The sequence below is a fragment of the Blennius ocellaris genome, assembly GCF_963422515.1.
Source record: "Blennius ocellaris genome assembly, chromosome: 4".
Classification (NCBI taxonomy): domain Eukaryota; kingdom Metazoa; phylum Chordata; class Actinopteri; order Blenniiformes; family Blenniidae; genus Blennius; species Blennius ocellaris.
Genome location: NC_137653.1, coordinates 2,793,198 through 2,811,784, shown reverse-complemented (window position 1 = coordinate 2,811,784; position 18,587 = coordinate 2,793,198). Strand labels below are relative to the sequence as shown.

The 18,587-nt window shown below is 41.7% G+C and overlaps 1 protein-coding gene across 1 annotated transcript; it reads left to right on the top strand.

Annotated features, from left to right (window-relative positions):
• Window positions 1-3,755: 3,755 nt before the first annotated feature.
• Window positions 3,756-17,183, top strand: lmcd1 (LIM and cysteine-rich domains 1). The gene is made up of 7 exons (XM_080495881.1): window positions 3,756-3,878; window positions 9,095-9,192; window positions 9,282-9,537; window positions 12,642-12,791; window positions 12,909-13,163; window positions 14,640-14,858; window positions 15,630-17,183. The coding sequence occupies exons 1-7, from the start codon at window positions 3,852-3,854 to the stop codon at window positions 15,738-15,740; spliced, it is 1,116 nt and encodes a 371-aa protein (XP_080352007.1). The 5' UTR covers window positions 3,756-3,851; the 3' UTR covers window positions 15,741-17,183.
• The last annotated feature ends 1,404 nt before the right edge of the window (window positions 17,184-18,587 follow it).

Sequence of the window (18,587 nt, the reverse complement as noted above, 5' to 3'; positions counted from 1 at the left end):
AAAATGTGAACATTTACGTGTGCATTTATTCTTTTTGGTAGAAATCCGACTCCACATCAAGACATAGGAAGCATGAAAATGAGATATTTCTATATATAAATGCAGAATAATCCCGGGATTATTTTTATTTAGCTGGAGGCACAAAACATTAAAAGTATATAAAGCAGATTATTTCGGCGACAGGCGAAGACGCAGCTGCAAAACTATTTATATTTTCCAATCAGAGTACTAAAGTATGTAAGATAAATGTTAACGCAGCTTATAGAAGTATATACACATAATTTATATATATATATTTAATCCAGGTAGATTTGAATGAATCCGGAGTAGAAATATGCAACACAGGATGAAGCGGCTCCTTTTAAATAAACGAGCAGATTTAAGCGTTTCCTGAAAAGGAGCTGCCGCATCTGTTTTTAGCTGCGACGCCTGTAAATACGTTTCTAGAGAAAAATTAACTTCAATACAAACACTCTTTTTTCTTTTTTTTTCCAATTTTTTTACAAAAGTCCTGGATCTGTGTGAGCGGGACGTTTTTATTAATCAGGGTTTTTTGTAAGCATGTTGAATCCTGGGCGGAGACTGAAGCTCTGCAGACTCTGAACTCCAACCTTCAGTCGCGCTCAATATCTAGTTTGTGAAGGACTTTTTTCTATTTTTATCATTTTATGAAAAGTTTTTTTTTTTTTTTTTTTTTTTGCTTTTTGTTTCGTTTAGCGTGTTAAACCCGTGACCGTCCTGAAAAACCTGTTTCTAACCTCGTACGCAGCTTATTTTGTTTGTGACTTCATCTTTTTAAAAGACGTCTGCTGCCTCTCGTGGTGCGTTCAAGAGCCAATGGGAATTGGGGGAAAAAAATAAATCCAGGTGAGACGATGAATCTTGTTGTAAAAACATCACGTCTACATTTATTTTTGACTTTACGAGCATCGTTTCCGTTGTGCATTGCTTTATATGGATGATTACTTTATTTTAATGTGTTCCCGGTTTCTTGTTGTCATGGAAACGATCCTGCATTAACCTCTTAAATCCCTCATTCCGTTTCTGCTGGCTGGCTCTCGTGGTGCGTTCATGGGTAGCTGGGAATTTGGAAAGATCCCACCCCCAACTCCATTTGACTGGGAACTTCCCACTGGGAAAGCACTAACGTACTAATTATTTCCCGGTAACCCTTACCAGTATTTCTACAGCAACATTTAGAAATATTTGAACCTTAAAAGCATCATTTTAGTCTTTTTTTTTTTTTTTTTAACTTAAATAATGTTAAAAATGCTCTTTCGTGAAATAATAGATATTTCCTGTCTGTAATCACAGTCGGGTAAAAACCACAATAAGACACTTTCTAGAATCTTCTGTGTTTTTGTTCTCTGTATTTGTTCCGTTCGAGTTGACGTGCAGCTGAACCACTAAAACCACTGAACACACTTTGTTTTTTTTTGTAAACGCTGGAAAACGTGAAAGAAAGCCATTTTGTACGCTCGCTAAGGACAAAACTGTCGAACCTGTATTTTGTGTTTGTCTGGCCTGTTTTTTTTTGTTTGGTTTTTTATTTTTTTTTAAGCTGAAGTCTGATCGCTGGATTGTTTCAGGGCAGCTGAGGGACGTTTACTCTTTATTTTTGTGTATTTTTGCATCGCTGAGGAATCCGGATTGGAGATTTAAAACAACCTGATCTCTTTGTACAATGAGGCGACTCAGTATTTGTTGTATATAAAAGTCTTTATTGTGTTAGCATGAGTGTAAACCGTGTGTGTGTGCGTGTGTGTGTGCGTGTGTGTGTGTGTGTGTGTGCGACAGTAGATGTAAATACTCACAATCTTTTTTTTTTCCTACTCACTAAACGAACTGCTGTGTTTCTGTGATTCATGATTAATGACAAACATTAAAGACCTTTTATTGACTCTCATCCGTTTCACGCTCACTTTGTTCCTCCGCTCATGCCGGTGAACCTTTTCACTCCTTCATCACCTGTGATTTGCACATTAGCAAATCATCATTTAGATAAAACATGTGGAAGATTTGACAGAAATAACCTGGACTGTTGTAAATTTAAAAAAACAATAGAAAACTATGAATTTCCATTGGATTGAACACAACATCAGACAGCGTCCAATCACAGGACAGGGAGGACTACACAGAAGAACTTGACTTTATGGGGACTACACAGAAGAACCTGACTTCACAAGGACGACTCATAAGAACCTGACTTCATGCGGACTACACAAAGGAACCTGACTTCACGAGGACCACACAGAAGAACCTGACTTCACGGGGACGACACAGAAGTACCTGACTTCGCAAGGACTACACAGAAGAACCTGACTTCACGAGGACGACACAGAAGAACCTGACTTCGTGAGGACTGCACCGAAGAACCTGACTTCACGAGGGCGGCACAGAAGAACCTGACTTCACGAGGACTGCACCGAAGAACCTGACTTCACGAGTGCGGCACAGAAGAACCTGACTTCACGAGGACCACACAGAAGAACCTGACTTCACGAGGACCACACAGAAGAACCTGACTTCACGAGGACGGCACAGAAGAACCTGACTTCACGAGGACTACACAGAAGAACCTGACTTCCCGAAGACTACACAGAAGAACCTGACTTCACGAGGACCACACAGAAGATTGCAGAAGGATGTTTTGGTTGGATTTGATCTTGTTTTGATTGTTTTTGATATTTGAGTTATTTATATTGTTGTGGTTATTTTTTTTTGTGAGATTTGTCCATTAATACACCTTCGTCCATCCTTGGACTGCGTCCATCGTACCTCTCCCCCTTCATGTCCCACATCATGGGTCTTTATTTCTTAAGTCTCTGTAAAAAAAAAAAAAATGTCCCAAAAGAATATTTTCTTATCCGTATTGCAGTTTGATATCACTATCTGGTGTTCAAGTTTCTTTGAAACATTTCAGATTCTTAATTTTTTTCACTTGGATGTCTGAAAGTTCATGTGTGAGATCCTGACTGCTCAAGTCTATTGAAGCTAAATTCACAAATAAGATCGTTTTGTTAGAATGTGTTGTTGGTTTTCGCTCCTTCCTCAGTCTGAACTCTTCCAAATGCTGCAGATTGAGAGGAGGAGGAGGAGGAGGAATTTGTCATGTTCCCATTGGCTGACAAGTTTTTTTCCTCCCTAACAGCCTTGCAGTGTGAGCAGGGAATCCCTCAGAGCTCCCCTCGGTCTTTGTCTCCCATTAAAAACACAAACAGTCCAGCCAGGATCCACAGCTCCAGTCCCGGACTGGGCCAACAGCCTGATGGCGGTTCTCATCTGGGAACAGAGCAGCTGCTGTTCGCAGGAACCATAAATCCTTGCGATGGCTGCCACTCTGCCGGCACCGGTTCTCCTGCAAGGAGCTGCAAAAAATGTAAACGTAGAGCTGTGAACTTCCACTGATTGTGAATGTGGTGAGAGTGAAGCGCTGGCATTCTGGTTTGTTTTGAGGCCATGAGGTGAGGAGACCTGCTCATGTTGCATGAGGGAGGAGGAGAAGGAGGGCTGGAGGGAAGAGAGGAGAGAGAGAGAGAGAGAGAGAGAGAGAGAGAGAGAGAGAGAGAGAGAGAGAGAGAGTTTCTCTTGATTTGAGTCTGAGCACAACAGAAGAGAGGAGAGGCGAAGGGTGTGAGCCTCCAAGAGAACGAGGTGAAGGAGTGAGCTGATGAAAGGCTAGACGGCGTGGAGAGGCGGCGAGACGCCTGTGGGCGGAGAGGAAGAGAGAGAGAGAGAGAGAGAGAGAGAGGGAGAGAGGGAGGGAGGGAGGGAGGGAAGTGTGGTCGACAGGAGAGGAATTTAGAGTCTCATTGTTCTGGAAGAGCCGAGGCGGCGGAGCAGCGGAGAACATGAACCTGAGCTCAGCCATGGAGAAGGTAGGAACACACACACACACACACACACACACACACACACACACACACACACACACACACACACACACACACACACACACACACTTCCAGATGTGGAGGTCGGGTGGGGGGGTCAGCGGATCACCTCGTACAGCATCCCCTGCTGTAACTGACTTCACTGACATTAAAAAGTTTCAAATTCTCCATTCAACTTTCTCACTTTACTCACTTTGACCTCTGCTCTCGTCGCCGTCTGACTCGATTCCCCCGAACATGGACGTGTTGTGACGGGTTGCATTCAACTGTGAAACGCGCTCGTCTGCACGATTTTTTTGCCAAACTCATAAATGCTTCGTCTTTACGGCTCCTGCTCCACTCGCCTTTTCCCGCTTCGCTCATAAACCTCGTGGATGACATCGTGTACGAAGTATTTACCAACAGTAAAAATATTTGCGGTGAAAAACCCAATAAGACGAAGTGATACTTGACCTTGTTTGGTGATGGAGAGTTCAGTTCATGAAGTGATTCTTGGTGCAGTACCACCGGTGGCCACTGGGACGAACTGAGCCAGAACCATGTTTTCTTATCGAGCCTTGATCGTTGGGAGGCCAAATCAGGAGCTCAGAACTTATTGTGACTTACAGACTCTTTGTTTTTTTTCATTTGGAACGTTTCAACACTTTTTAAGTTTACTTGTAGGTCAAGTTCCACGCCCACGCAGGGATTCGCAGGAAAAACCACCATGAACCACCTGCATTTCCCAGTTTTTCCCCTTCAATCTGTCAGAAAAATGAATATATTCTCCTCCAATGAAATTATAACATGGATGAAAATCAATACCGGATCTTAAAGCCTTTTCTGAAGCAGTTAAATGAAACCGTTGAAGTCAGTGTGTCACTGCAGAGCAAGAAGGAGTGGGTTTGAATCCGAGAGTTTCCATGTTCGTCCTATAGACTATAGACATCTCAGACCTGTTCCCTCACTTACACCCAATGTCAACCGGAACAGATCCCAACAACTTACAGAGGATAAAGTTTGTATTTAAAACACTTCAACAGGTGGATATTTAGTTTAAAGCTCACAACTTTTGTGTGTTCTGCTGGGGGGTTTGTTGTGTGCAAGGTGGTGCAGTGGTTTGCGCTGTGTCACGTCGCCGGGTGAAGATCCTGGTTCAGTTCCTGGACGTGACTCTAAACCGGTCGTAGTTTACGATTTGAGGACGAGGCGCTGCACTGGGAAGCTTCTGTCAAATGACCAAACACCTAATGGAGGATAAAGAGCGTACTAAAGATAGTTTATGTATAAAAATTCAATATGCAGTTTAATTTTTAAATTTTTTTCCCCCCCAATCTGCTTAAAGCTCGTTCGCGGCGTATCGAGTCGTACAAGTTGAAGAAGTCTCGGTGACGATGAATCTGTTTGCATGCAGTGTCAAAGAGCCGGACATTTCTAAATCTGTCTATGAAGGTAATCCGTAACCACCAGGACCTGATCCCTGTGGGCCGGGTCTGCCCTGCCAGGACTCTTTGCCCCCCCAGCCCCCCCATAACTCCGCCACTGTCAGTGTGAAGCTGATAACCTGACGGATCAGTGTCACCTGTCGGGAGGTTTGATCCCCGTCTTTATGCCCCCGAGCTGGAAAAACAGCCGTCATCGGGATGGAAATAAACACACACACACACACACACACACACACACACACACACACACACACACACACACACACACACACACACACACACACACACACACACACACACACACACTTGATCAGCTCCCGAGTGATGACATTTCTAAATAGCCCGACGATGAAGGGTCGACAAAGCCTCAAGCTGGCGTCATAAAAATGCAGCTTCTGAGCTGAAGAATATGTGAGATGATGAATTTCTGCTGCACCTGCACTTCTACTACTGCAGTATGTATAAATCTGACAGGTTTTATATGTTGACGACACAAAACGGTTTTTAAAAAATGTCCGAAATATTACATCTCATTCACTCCGGCCGTCCAGAAAATGCTCATCTATTACAGGAAACATGTGGATCGGATGTATTATAGTTACTGCAAGTAAATCATTTCTTATTTGGACATTTCTTAGCTTTGTTTTGCGAGATTTAAAGAAAGCAATGGATTAAGAATTGGGCAAATCAGACCAAAGACGGGCCAGTCTGTGATCTGTAAACACTTTTAACAAAGTGTATGTCAACATAACTGACATTAATTTAAATTTATCATGTAAAATGTGAAATATGTGTCAGGTACTCTCATATAAAAGTAGTATGCCTTCATCAACCACCAAATTGGAATGTAAAATGTATTTTCAATGATGTTTATAAGCAATAGCTGCAGCTTAAAAGTTATCTATGCATTTTTTTAGTATAAATTTGCAAGTTTATCGATAAAAATGTGTTTTACGGATTAACAATGATTCTTCAATCAATTTCCACATAATGTAAACTAAGTTTAAGCATTTCCCTTAAAAGTGCACAATGTATTATTGTTATTTAATCTAATTAGTTTAATAAAAAATGTTTACTTAACGATACAAAAGTGTCTGCAATATAGACATTTAAATAAAAGTGGACAGCAGAAGAGGAAAATAGCAGCGTCCCAGAAGAAGAATCACACTGTGTGTCTGTCGCTGGAGCTAATTTGTGGGATCGGAGTTGAAAACAAGAGGAAATCCAGAGGATTTGTTCTGGACTGCGATCCGGCAGGTCGAGTCCTCGCTGACCTCCGGCTCCTTATCGCGCTGCGTTTCCCCCAGTTTCCTCTCCGCATAGCCCACATGTTTGGAATTTCACAGTCCGATCCAACTCTCCTTATCGGCCTCCTAAATATAGAGCTGACACACGTTTCCCGCAGAAAGAGGCTGTTTTCAGAGCAAGTTTGACACTGAGCTGGTCCTTATTTGAGGCTGTTTCGAGAACAGTGCTTGATTCGTATGGATACCGCCGTAAACACATCTATACTGACTCTTTGGCCATGTTAGGGTCACATGTAACACAAGTTGTTCCTTTCATTTCTGTCAGATTCTGAAATAAATGAAAAATGGGCGGGAATGGGCATTCGTTTTTTTGTTTTTGTTTTTTTAAATAGCCTTTTAGTGTGAATATTCTGCTTTTTTTTTATCATAGTTGTGCTTTAAAAGTTTAGATTCAGAATAAAAATGAATAATAGTAATAATTTCCCACATCTGTGAATGAAAAAGTAGATCTTTTTCTGCTTCTTCTTTGTATTATTATTATTATTATTATTATTATGAATCTTTGAGTCGTGTGTGTCGCAGGACGATAATGCACACACACACACTTCCAGATGTGGAGGTCGGGGGGGTCAGCGGATCACCTCGTACAGCATCCCCTGCTGTAAACAGACTTCACTGACATTAAAACGTTTAAATTCTCCATTCAACTTTCTCACTTTACTCACTTTGACCACACACACACGCACACACACACACACACACACACACACACACACACACACACACACACACACACACACACACACACCGAGTCTCAAGATGTCACGACCTCGTTAACATTCAGCTCAAAGCAGCTCCTCTCTTCACATCTGTGAACATCTGGAATATCAACACAACCTGGCCTCAGTGTCAGAATGAACAGGGACGCGACCAGTTGCCCATCGAGGATAATAATAATTAAAAAAAAACCAAAAAACACCCATGACCCTTTGCCGACAGGTTCAACATCTGCAGTAAACCCCGGGGTCATACAATACGGGGCTCCACATAGTTCACTCTTCTGTCAGAGCGTATTGTCTGTCTGTTTATATCCGCCGGCCCGGTTCATCCCGGGTGACATTGAGGTGGTCGGTACGTCGGTACGTCGGTACGTCGGCCCCGTCGGCAGCAGGTCGCTCCAGCAAGAGACCTTCATCGGGTTTCCTGCCAGAGGATTTAAAAGCGGCGCCGGTTTTGTTCTCGCCACTCGCTGTCATCGCTGCTGGCTGCCGCCTGAAAACACGGCTGAATGTCGAAAGTGTTGCCAGAGCCGGGCGGCTGAAATCTGCTGCTTGTTTCCAACATTGAGTCATGAGAGTCTAAATAAAGTTATTAGGAGTACCGGTGAAACGACAATAGCTCACAAAGGCAACGGCAAGTAGGGTGTCTGCTTGAATAAAGTCTGGATGGATGGATGGATGGATTCCATTGTGTTGAAAGAGTCCATCTATCCATCTGCCTGTAGGGAGGAGGAGGAGGAGGAGGAGGAGGAGGAGGAGGAGGAGGAGGAGGAGGAGGAGGAGGAGGAGGATCTGCAGCCTTCGTCAGGACGGCGGTGATGAGCTCACTGGGTGGACCAGTGAAATCATCCCTCCGGCTTTTGTTCGCTCTTCATTCTTCCTCCCACGCTCAGGGAGTAACGTTTACTCCCCATCCAACACGTCCTCGCTTCCCTTTATCACCATGTCACGCTTTTTTTCTTCGTGTAATTTGATTTACCTCATACATTTTTTTTTTTTAAACACAACCGTCGAAGTTTTCATTGGAAGACGATCTTCTGTACCAATCAAACATCCATCATATCACAGGGAACTGGAGCGACTTTAAACACCCTCAATAAACTGACGCTGGCTGATTCTGTGTGACTGTCTCTTTAAGAGGCACAGACATTAGATTGAGAGCGACACAAAGAGCATGTTGTGCTTTACTTTTGTTAATTCGCCAAACTGTTTCCATAAAATCTAACAAAAAAAACCCTGTAAATAATCGTCCGGTAAAAAAAAAGATATAGAGGACACTCGTCAGCAGTGAGCGACAGGCTCATGAAAGTTTCAGGTTAACCTCTAAATGGCTTTGTATTTATAGAACATATAAAACATGGAAACTCCACACGACGAGGATTGGAAGAAGAACCTTCTAATCCCGTCGACACCGAAAAAAAGCTGACGATTTGATCTTACTTGGACTTGGACTTGGACTTGGACTTTCTTTATTGTCATTGCAGTGAGGAACTGGCAACGAAATGTCGTTGCTTAGCAACCGGTAAAAAAAGGCATTTAAAAAAAACCTTATTTAAATATATTTAAAAAGTAGTGCAAACAGTCAAACAGTTAAAATAAGGTGCATATGAACGATAAATAAAAGAGCAGGATGAGAAATGGGATAGATTCTAGATTACGGCTCTATAACTTTAACTTGTTTTTACAAATCCAGCAACTGATGCTTTCAACGTGTAATATACCACTGAGTCATGCGTCGTGTTTCCTCTCAGATGTCCATGAAGCCGAGTGCAGGAGCAGCAGGACGGGCGGCGGCGAAGTGTCTCGTCTGTAAAGACGGCTGCTCTGGATTTCAGCCACATTTCTGGAGGTACTCCACTCCCTTTGGCTTTATTTCCTCCATTTCTGCATGAAAAAATACAAAAAAACTGGACACTGGACTCCTCTGGTCTCCTCCAGGAAAGCCTGCACGGCGTGCGGCTGCGACACGGTGGACCACGCCCCGGGCGGCGACCCGGACGACGACCAGCTGATGGGCCGCCTGCTGGCCGACTCGCCCTGCGCCCACCTGACCGCCAAGGTGAAGGGGGGCGGCGGCCTGCGCGTGTACAAGAGGAACCGCATGATCGTCACCAACCCGGTGGTGTCGCGCAAAGACCCCACCTTCAACACCACCACGTACGACTGGGCGCCGGCCGGCCTCAACCAGAAGCTGGTGAGAGTCGCCCTCAGGGGGGTGTTCAGTGAAACGCCAGATCACAGAACCTAAGTGCATTTACGCCCCCGAAAGGTCCGTTTAAAACTCCCTCGATAAGACACTTGTTTTACTGCAGCGCCTTTGTTAGAGGAGTCGGAATTCTGACTTTATAAACTTTATTAAGTCAGAATTATAACAGAACCTGCTCTAAACACACGGCGGGTGAACTAAGTAACATCAGAAACACAAAAAGTACAGATTAGAGCAGAGAAGTTATCTGTTTATCCTTTAAAAAGATAATATTCAATATGAGTGTTTACCATATAGTTGGTGGGGCCCCCATGATACCTCTTGCACCGGGCCCCCAGACTGTGTAGAAGCACCACTGTGCTCGGGATTATTACTACTGAATGAAGTTAAATGCTTATGAAAATATACCAGAACTTTTAAAACTCGTCTTAAAACCCATTTTTATTCTTTGGCTTTTACCTCAGCGTGAGACTCTGCTCTGGTTTTAGTGCCTTCATTTTTTTATTTTTTTTTATTGTTTTAACTTTTTCTGTTTTGTTTATTGTTTTACCATCTGATTGTTTTTATTGCTTTAACTTTTTTTAATTGTTTTTATTCTTTTAATGTTTTTATTTTGCCTCTTATATTTTTTATTTCAATGTACAGCACTTTGTCTCAGCTACGGCTGCTTAGCGCTTTATAAATAAAGTTGAGTTGAGAACAAATAGGGTGAAACAAATCGAATCATATATTTTACGATTGCCTTCAATGCAGTTACTAGGTAACAGGAAGAAATGTCAGATAAGGTGACATCTATAGAACACATCAGCGCGCGAAGCTGCTTCATCGAACACGTTGCTCTGCATTTAAATGGAGTTTAAGTTGCTTCTACTTTCTGTAGGTCTATGCTTCTCCTCCAAAACAGGCCCAGTGTGTCTCAGGCCTCACATCCTATAATTACAGTGATGACAGACATAACTGTGGCTGAACTTGTGGAGACACATCCAAACCCCAACGCCGCAGCTGTTTTCCAGATGTTTCCCCCCCGAGACGTCCTCACCCGTCCCGTTCCTTCTGTCAGATACTTTGTGGGGTTTTTTTTGTGTTTTGGGTTTTTTTGGGGGGGTGGGGGTTTCTCAGTCACGGTGGTACCGTCAAAACAGAGGCCTGGATGCGAAGAACTCAAATAAATAAATAAACAAACAAACAAATAAATAAATGATTGAACAAATAAATAAATGAATGAATAAATAAATAAATTATTGAATACATAAATAACTAAATGAATGACTGAATAAATACATAAATACATAAATAAATACATAAATAATTGAATGAATGATTGAATAAATAAATAAATAAATGATTGAATAAATAAATAAATAATTGAATGAATAAATAAATGATTGCATAAATAAACAAATAAACGAATTAATAACTGAATAATTAAATGAATAAATAAATACATGAATGAATGAATGAATGAACGAATGAATGAATAAATAAATAGATAAATAGATAAATAAATAAATAAATAAATAAATAAATAAATAAATAAATAAATAAATAAATAAATAAATAAATAAATAAATAAATAAATAAATAAATAAATAAATAAATAAATAAATAAATAAATAAATGTTTAAAATCCTCCTCAGTAATGAGAACACATAAAGGTCAACTGGACAGGAAACAGACCGGAGACGTTTCTCGGTACAAACTGGAATACAAGCGCCTCCTCAGCGCGGCAGAAATAAATGCCTCAGCGGTGAAGTCGACTTATTTATTTAACCCCGCGGGAGCTGGAGCGGCGGCTCGGCGGCTCAGCGACGACCAACAAACCCTCCCAGGGTAGATTGTCGCCGCTTCTTTTCCGTGTCTTGTTTGCGCGTTCTCCCCGAATCCAGCAGGGCGTTTCGAGTTTTCTACCATTGTTGTTGTGATTTGGCGCCTCCTGTCGTCAAATGAATGCGTCACAGGTGGAAGAGCTGTCGTCAAGATCCACGGTGGATCCGCTTCTCTTGAATCACTAAAATCCACACGTAAAAACTGGAGGTTCACATGTTAAAGTTAGAAGCTTCCTCTTGAGTATTAACCTGATTTATAGGTTTAAAACCCCGGACGAGCCTCGATGAACAGTTGTGTTCTCGTGGCCAAGAGAGGAAATAATAAACTGAGGCTGATTTTATGAGGTACGCCTTCTGCAATCCAACTTGATCCAGCATGTCTATTGTCATCATAAATTAATGTTCAGTTTCACTCGAAAACATCTGAGAACTATTTTCTGAGTGTACGATTGCAGCGAAACCGTTTTAATCTGCCGTTCCTAATATCATGACCACTTCATTGTCACTGTTATTCTTAATTGTAATTCTGTCTTATCTACTTTTCAATATCGGTTTGACCTTACCTGCATCCTTGTAATTGCACGTCCAGTTTATTTAGTGTTGTTTTTCATCTTTACATCTTCACATCTATACGGTTTAGATCAGGGGTGTCAAACTCATTTCAGTTGAGGGGCCACATCGACCTGATCTGACCTCTGGAGGGCCGAACAAGTCAAACATCACACATTAAACTGCAGATACGGACAAATGCAAAGTTTTTCCTTCTTTTGATTCTTTTGTAACTGCAAGAATTGGCCAGTCTATTCTGAAATATACATATTAAAGGAAATCAGATATTATTATATTTGCAAAAAAAAAAAAAAACCTCAGTCACCTGTATCTGGATATCATATTTTTTTCAGGATTAAAACAATTTGTCATCATCTGGAAATTTTTTTGAGTTTACGTGTCTTAAGTATCATTTCACATCAATTGGACTCATTGTTTTATTGTGAAAGATGTTGCGTCATGTGACCTCCACAGATGCATTAAGAAATTCTGACCAAGGGCGGTTTTGAATGTCATTTTTGACAATCTAGTGTTTTTAGATCAGCCTCTGTCAGTTTTCATTTTTATACTTCACACTTCAAAAATCACACGGTGGGCCGGATTAGATGGTCTGGTGGGCCGCTTCTGGCCCCCGGGCCGCATGTTTGACACCCCTGGTTTAGACTCAGAGCAGCGAATGCTGGCGATACCGTACCGACGGCCCGCTCTGCTCCCCAGGCCATGCAGTACCTGGAGCTCCTCCCGGCCAGCCAGCACGCCGTCTCGGGGACCGAAGGAGCCCGACAGCGACGCAGGAACCTGCTCACCCAGCTCCCGGCGTACGACCAGGACCCCATGAGGTGTCAGAGTCTGACCAGTGACGAGGAGGTGACGAGCGCCGACCCTGCGATCCCGCCGTCGTCAAAAACATCCACGCGTCCCGAAGTTTTTAATGCAACTTGATGCAGTTTTGTTTTTGTTCTTTTTCCCTCTTGTTTCGTGAAGATTTCCTCCATGCTGCTGTTCGTGAAGCAGTACAAGCAGGAGGTGCTGGGTGTCGGTGAGGTGGCCTTGCCCGGGCAGGGAGGAGCTCTGAAAGAGGCCGCCATTCAGAGGGCGGCCAAGGAGGCCAAGGAGGACAAGGAGGCCAAGGATCAGAGCGACAAGAAGGACGCAGGGCAGCAGCAGCAGCAGCAGCAGCAGGATGGCGGCTCGGCTGCTTGTTCCAACGGCACGAATGAAAGCAGCAAGACCGAATATGTAAGTAAAATGATGTTTCTGACATCTTGGAGTGTTGCAGTGAAGATCAGCGAAACCAGAACCGAGTCGGCGCCAAGACTTTGAGACGCTCGTTACCTGGAGTGATGAGAACACGCTCAGAAATCCTTCGATAATTAACAAAACAACTGAAGTCACTGCTTTTAAAAACACGTCAGATGCTATTTTGTGCATTTCAGCTGCGCTCCATAAATCACCATCGTCTAACCTGCTCTGTTTGGACAAGAAAGAAAGAAAGAAAAAAAAAGTCCTCGTTTCAACTCAGGAAGTCTTGATCTGTTTTACACAAATCAAAACACATCTGTTTTCTGTGAGGATTAACGTGGATTTGTTTCCAAAAAACCTTTTATGTTGCCATCGCAGTTCAACACACACACACACACACATATACAGTTTACACTTTTTACTTCACAGCACAATGCCGCTCACTTCTGACGCGGTCAATGTATATACTCAGTGTATTATTTACAATTATTTAGTGTATAACAGAGTGTCAGGCATCGCTGAACAGGGGAATCATTCCTGAATATCTGTTTGTGAAGTTTGAGGCTATTTTTTATGATTTTACAACCCTTATTTACACCGTTCTGATTAGTCAAATATATAGTTTCCACTTCAGCAGCGCACACTGAGAACCATGTAGTTAGTCTGCCGAGGCGCTCGGGGGCGCTGTTGCTTATTTTTATAATGAAACTACACAGACGTGTGCAGAGAACAATAAGCTATAAACGTGAACAAAATGGAGAGAACCTGACATTCTAGTGGACCGATGAAGAATCAGATGTTTTTCGAGGTGAGTTTAAGCCTTTAAACTACCGTTATGGATGATAAAAGTTTAATACAGACCGCGAGTAAAAACCACCGCGGATCCGCCATCTTTGTTTATTTTCAATGAAAGGGAGGCAGTGGGATGCGCATGCGCAGTACCTGCAGTCTCTGCAGGAGGGAATCTTAAGATCCGGTATGAAAACTTTATGGATACAGTGAATTTGCACCCAGATGTGGTGAAAACGGACCCGCAATGGTGAAGAAAGTCGTGCAGATGCATTAGTATTCGTTGTCGTGTCAACGGGGCCCAGATTGAGACCGATTTGAAAATATCATGAAGGTTTAAAAGGTGGACGGACGGGTTGAACGAGAACATCCCATCTGCAGGATACTCAAAGTTGACGGTACGTCAGGATATAGAGAACGATGAATCCATTAAAAAGGGAAAAAAAAAAATAAGACGCAGGTTACAAGGATTGGTGGAGAAATCACAGGTCACCATTACAGAATATAACAAAGAAACTGTTTCACGAGGCAGTTGCACAAATGTTGTGTAAAGCAGAAGAGATTTAAGATTTTTTTTTTAAAAGATATAATAAATAAAAAAAGGCAGAAACGTTTTCTCTGGCGCCTCGATCATGAAGACGAATCACTGTCCTGCGTGACCTCCCGCTCTCATCCCCACTCCAGAGGTGCTCTGGTTGCCACGGTGAGGTCGCCATGGAGACGCCGGCCGTTTACGCCGAGCGCGCAGGTTACCAGGACGCCCTGTGGCACCCCACCTGCTTCAGGTGCCGCGAGTGCGGCCAGGGCCTGGTGGACCTGGTCTACTTCTGGTCCCAGCAGAAGCTGCTGTGTGGGAGACACTACTGCCAGACGGTGTGGCCGCGGTGCGCCGGCTGCGACGAGGTGAGGCGACGCCGACTGGAATCCACACGTGTGATATATATCAGTGTTTTTCAACCACTGTGCCGCGGCACACCGGTGTTTCCGCGAGATCTAGTCAGGTGTGCCGTGGGAAATGATCCAATTTCACATTTTTTCTAAAGAAACATTTGTGTGTTGCAGAGTAATCGTGTATAAATACTCTTCGCCACTAGATGGCAGCACAGAACTTTGCCGGTGAAATGTAAAGTGACAGACGTCAGTGTGGTTCATCTCCACCTCCTGCTACCATCTTGTATCAAAGTACTGTGTCAGTGACAGTGATGGAGAAGTTTTTGAAAAGGAAGAATGTGAACCAGGATCTCAGCTCTTCATCCATCAGGTCCAGGTTTCACACTGAGGGAGGCACTATTAAAAAAAAAGAAATTGGGAAATACTTTTTTTCCTGTATTTACTTTTTTCCTGTTGATAAAGCATTGATGAGAATGACTTTATATTGTTAATAGAGGCTACAAAGTTTCACATTTTAACATTTCCGGGTGGTGGTGGTGTGCCTCCAGATTTTTCCAAAGAAAAAAGTGTGTCTTGGCTCAAACAAGGTTGAAAAACACTGATATATATGACCGAAAACACACGTAAAGTCCCATTTTCTGCATCCTCATCCCAAAACAAAAACACAAAAAACCAAAAAAAACCCAACCCACATTTCTTGGAGATTTTTGAGTATTGCTTTGTATTTCCCCTCCTCCTCCTCCTCCTCCTCCTCCTCCTCCTCCTCCTCCTCCTCCTCCTCAGCTGATCTTCAGCGAGTCGTTTCTCACGTCGGCAGACGGCCGGACGTGGCACCGGTACCACTACTGCTGCTGGAAGTGTGGCCAGAGCCTGGACACGCCCTGCGAGCACTGACCCTCCACAACCTCCAGCTCCGCTCACAGACACACAACAACAACAACAACAACAACAACAACAATCAGAGTTGCTCCCGGTGTGGCAGGCTGGCGTAAAACAAAGCCAGACAAACGAGCCCAAAGCCTGCGAGCCGTAAAATGACGCCGAAGTTCGGACGACGTCCAGCCGACACCGACGCGTCAACGTTTGCGTCTCTGCTGGTGTTTCCAGAGCTTAAAATACAAGTTTCGTCGACGCCGAGACGTTTAAAGTGCCTTAAAGTTCGCGTTCAGTTGATTTATTAGCACTTAAAGAGTCGACAGTGACGAGATCCAGACGCTCTGGTTTCAGCTTCATAAGAGGCCAAACGATCAAATCAGCATGTTTACTCAAAGACTTTGACAAATTGATCATCTTAAAAAAAAAAAAAAAAACAGACAAAGGAAGAAGAACATGCTGCATTAAAGGTATTGTTTTCCATCGAAATGAAAAATTACCTGAACGAATTATAGTTTCATAACTTTGTGCTCAATCTTTACATAAAATACTGGACAGACATTATGTGGAATTTGGATATTTGCAGTTATTAATTCCAAAAATAAAGTTATTTGTTGACGGAAATCTCACAAGAACTGGACAAACACAAAACTGATGAAGGCAAGTCACTAATTATATTTTAGTTTTTAATGTTTGATTTTATTTTTAAAGTTTTTACAGCCGATATTTAACCTTGAATCTCCTCCACTGAAGCTGAATTGTGTGTTTGTTAAATGTAAAAGTAACATTTTCCGCATACATTTTCTTTCCTGTTGCAGTTAGTGTGTTTATTTTCACTGAATCTGCTAAATCGAGCGTTTAATCTTCACGTGATGACGAATCCGCTGCTGAATGCTGCTTTACTCTGGATTTTCTTGTATTAAAACGTGCATTTTGTCGACTTAACGCTTAAAAATTATATATAATTTGAGGAGACAAACAGCTGTTTAAGGTTTGTTTAGACAACGTTTCCAAGTAAAACCAGAACATTTTCCTAGTAGTCTGGGTTTGGTCTGTTTCCACGGCAACGGCGCTCGGAGTCACGGAAAACGCAACTTTTTGAAAACGGCTCCCGAGGTGGAAAAAGCTTCAACTCCATTTAAAAAACCAAAAGTTTAATGAAACGCTGCTACTGGACACCATCGCCATAGTAAATAGAAACAAATCTTCCAGAATTTTCTTTTTCCCCCATCTTTTCAGCAACACCTCTCATCATATTGAATATGAAAAGTTTCATCTGTGTGATCAGGATTGAAAAACTGGAAGCCGGGATAAAGATTCACTCTGTTCAGTCAGTTTGGGAAATTATGGGAAGAAATTAAAGTCTATATCTGACTAAAATCATTGTTTCCTGTAAAGAAGGGAAAATTACAGATATTTTCAGTGGGAAAGTGTCAATTAAATAAAAATAATTTGAAAGGAAAATGTTTTCTGTGTCTTCAGTTAAAAAAAAAAATATATATATATGTATATCTATATATATTTGTAGCCTTCAGTGACTCCATGTCAGGAAAAGTTCTGCAGTTATTTAAATTAAAACTCACTGACAAAAACAAACTAAAGAAAACTTTAGAAACAGAACGTCCAGGAATTAATGTAAATTATTTAAAGCTTCATGAGGCTAAATGCTCCAATAAGCTGCTTTTATATATTCACTGCAATAAATAATATCAAACAGTGTAGTTTTCTCAAGCTGTTTTGATTTTTGTTTGTTTGTTTTAATGTGGAGTTCAAGTAATTGATTTGTCAGGGTTGGATTAAATCAGAGGTCTGCAGATTTTCTACCAAATAAAGTTTGTCTGGAGCCGCAAAGCATGTTGACTGTCTCAAATGAAAACAAACAACAAATGAAAATGCTATACATACACAAGCTGAGGTTGTATTCATAAAGTGTCACAGGTACAATACAGATGGGTTTTATTACATATTTAGCTTTTGTGGCCTTTTTGTCCTACTGAATTTTTCGTTTTAACAACTTTATGTATCTTGGCTCTTTTAGCATCTTGAACTGTTTTTGAGTCGTTTAAGCTGAACTAGAATCTTTTCTCTTTTTCCTTTTCTTTTGATTCCAGTTTTCCTTTTTTTATTATTAACCTTTCCACCTAAAAAGAAATAGCTATACCCACAATTTTAATAATTTTAGTTTGACCATTTCTCTCCTATAACTTTTATTTATGTATATATGCATTTTAGTTTTTGTTGGGTGACTTTAACCATTTCAGTTTTTATTTTTAATTTATTTAAGTCCCATCTATTCTGGCTGTATTCAGCTGCTGGATATTAGACAATTGTTTTTGGGAACATCGGTGTGGAATTCAAACTAAAGCTGAAGAGCCACATGGAAAGTTGTGATTCTGCTGCCACCTGGTGGACAGCAGAAGGAATGTCAGCCTGTGAAATCTCAGGGCTCCACAATCTTTGTGAATAAGAGTCGTTTATGTCATTATCAACAAAATAAAGTTCATCTGGAGCCGCAAAACACGTTGAACATTGAAAATGAGGGAACAAGCCTCATAAGGTCGCAGATAAAAGTTTATTGTATTTTGGCTCTTTTAAACATTTTTCCTTTTCGCAAGCTTTTCAGATGCTTTTTAAAAAAAAATGTATTTTACTTTAATGTAAGCATTTCTACCCGTTTCAAATTGTATTTCTAATTTAGCTGTTAAAGTGGTTTGGACTCTTTTCAACATTTTGACTGTTTTTTTTGTTCTAAATGAAGACAAAAGTCTTAAAGTGTTCAACAAACCAACAACGTATTGTGATTTCCAAGCAAGAAATTTAAACATAAATCTTCCGGATGAGTTTAACTTGTACATAAGTTATTAATTT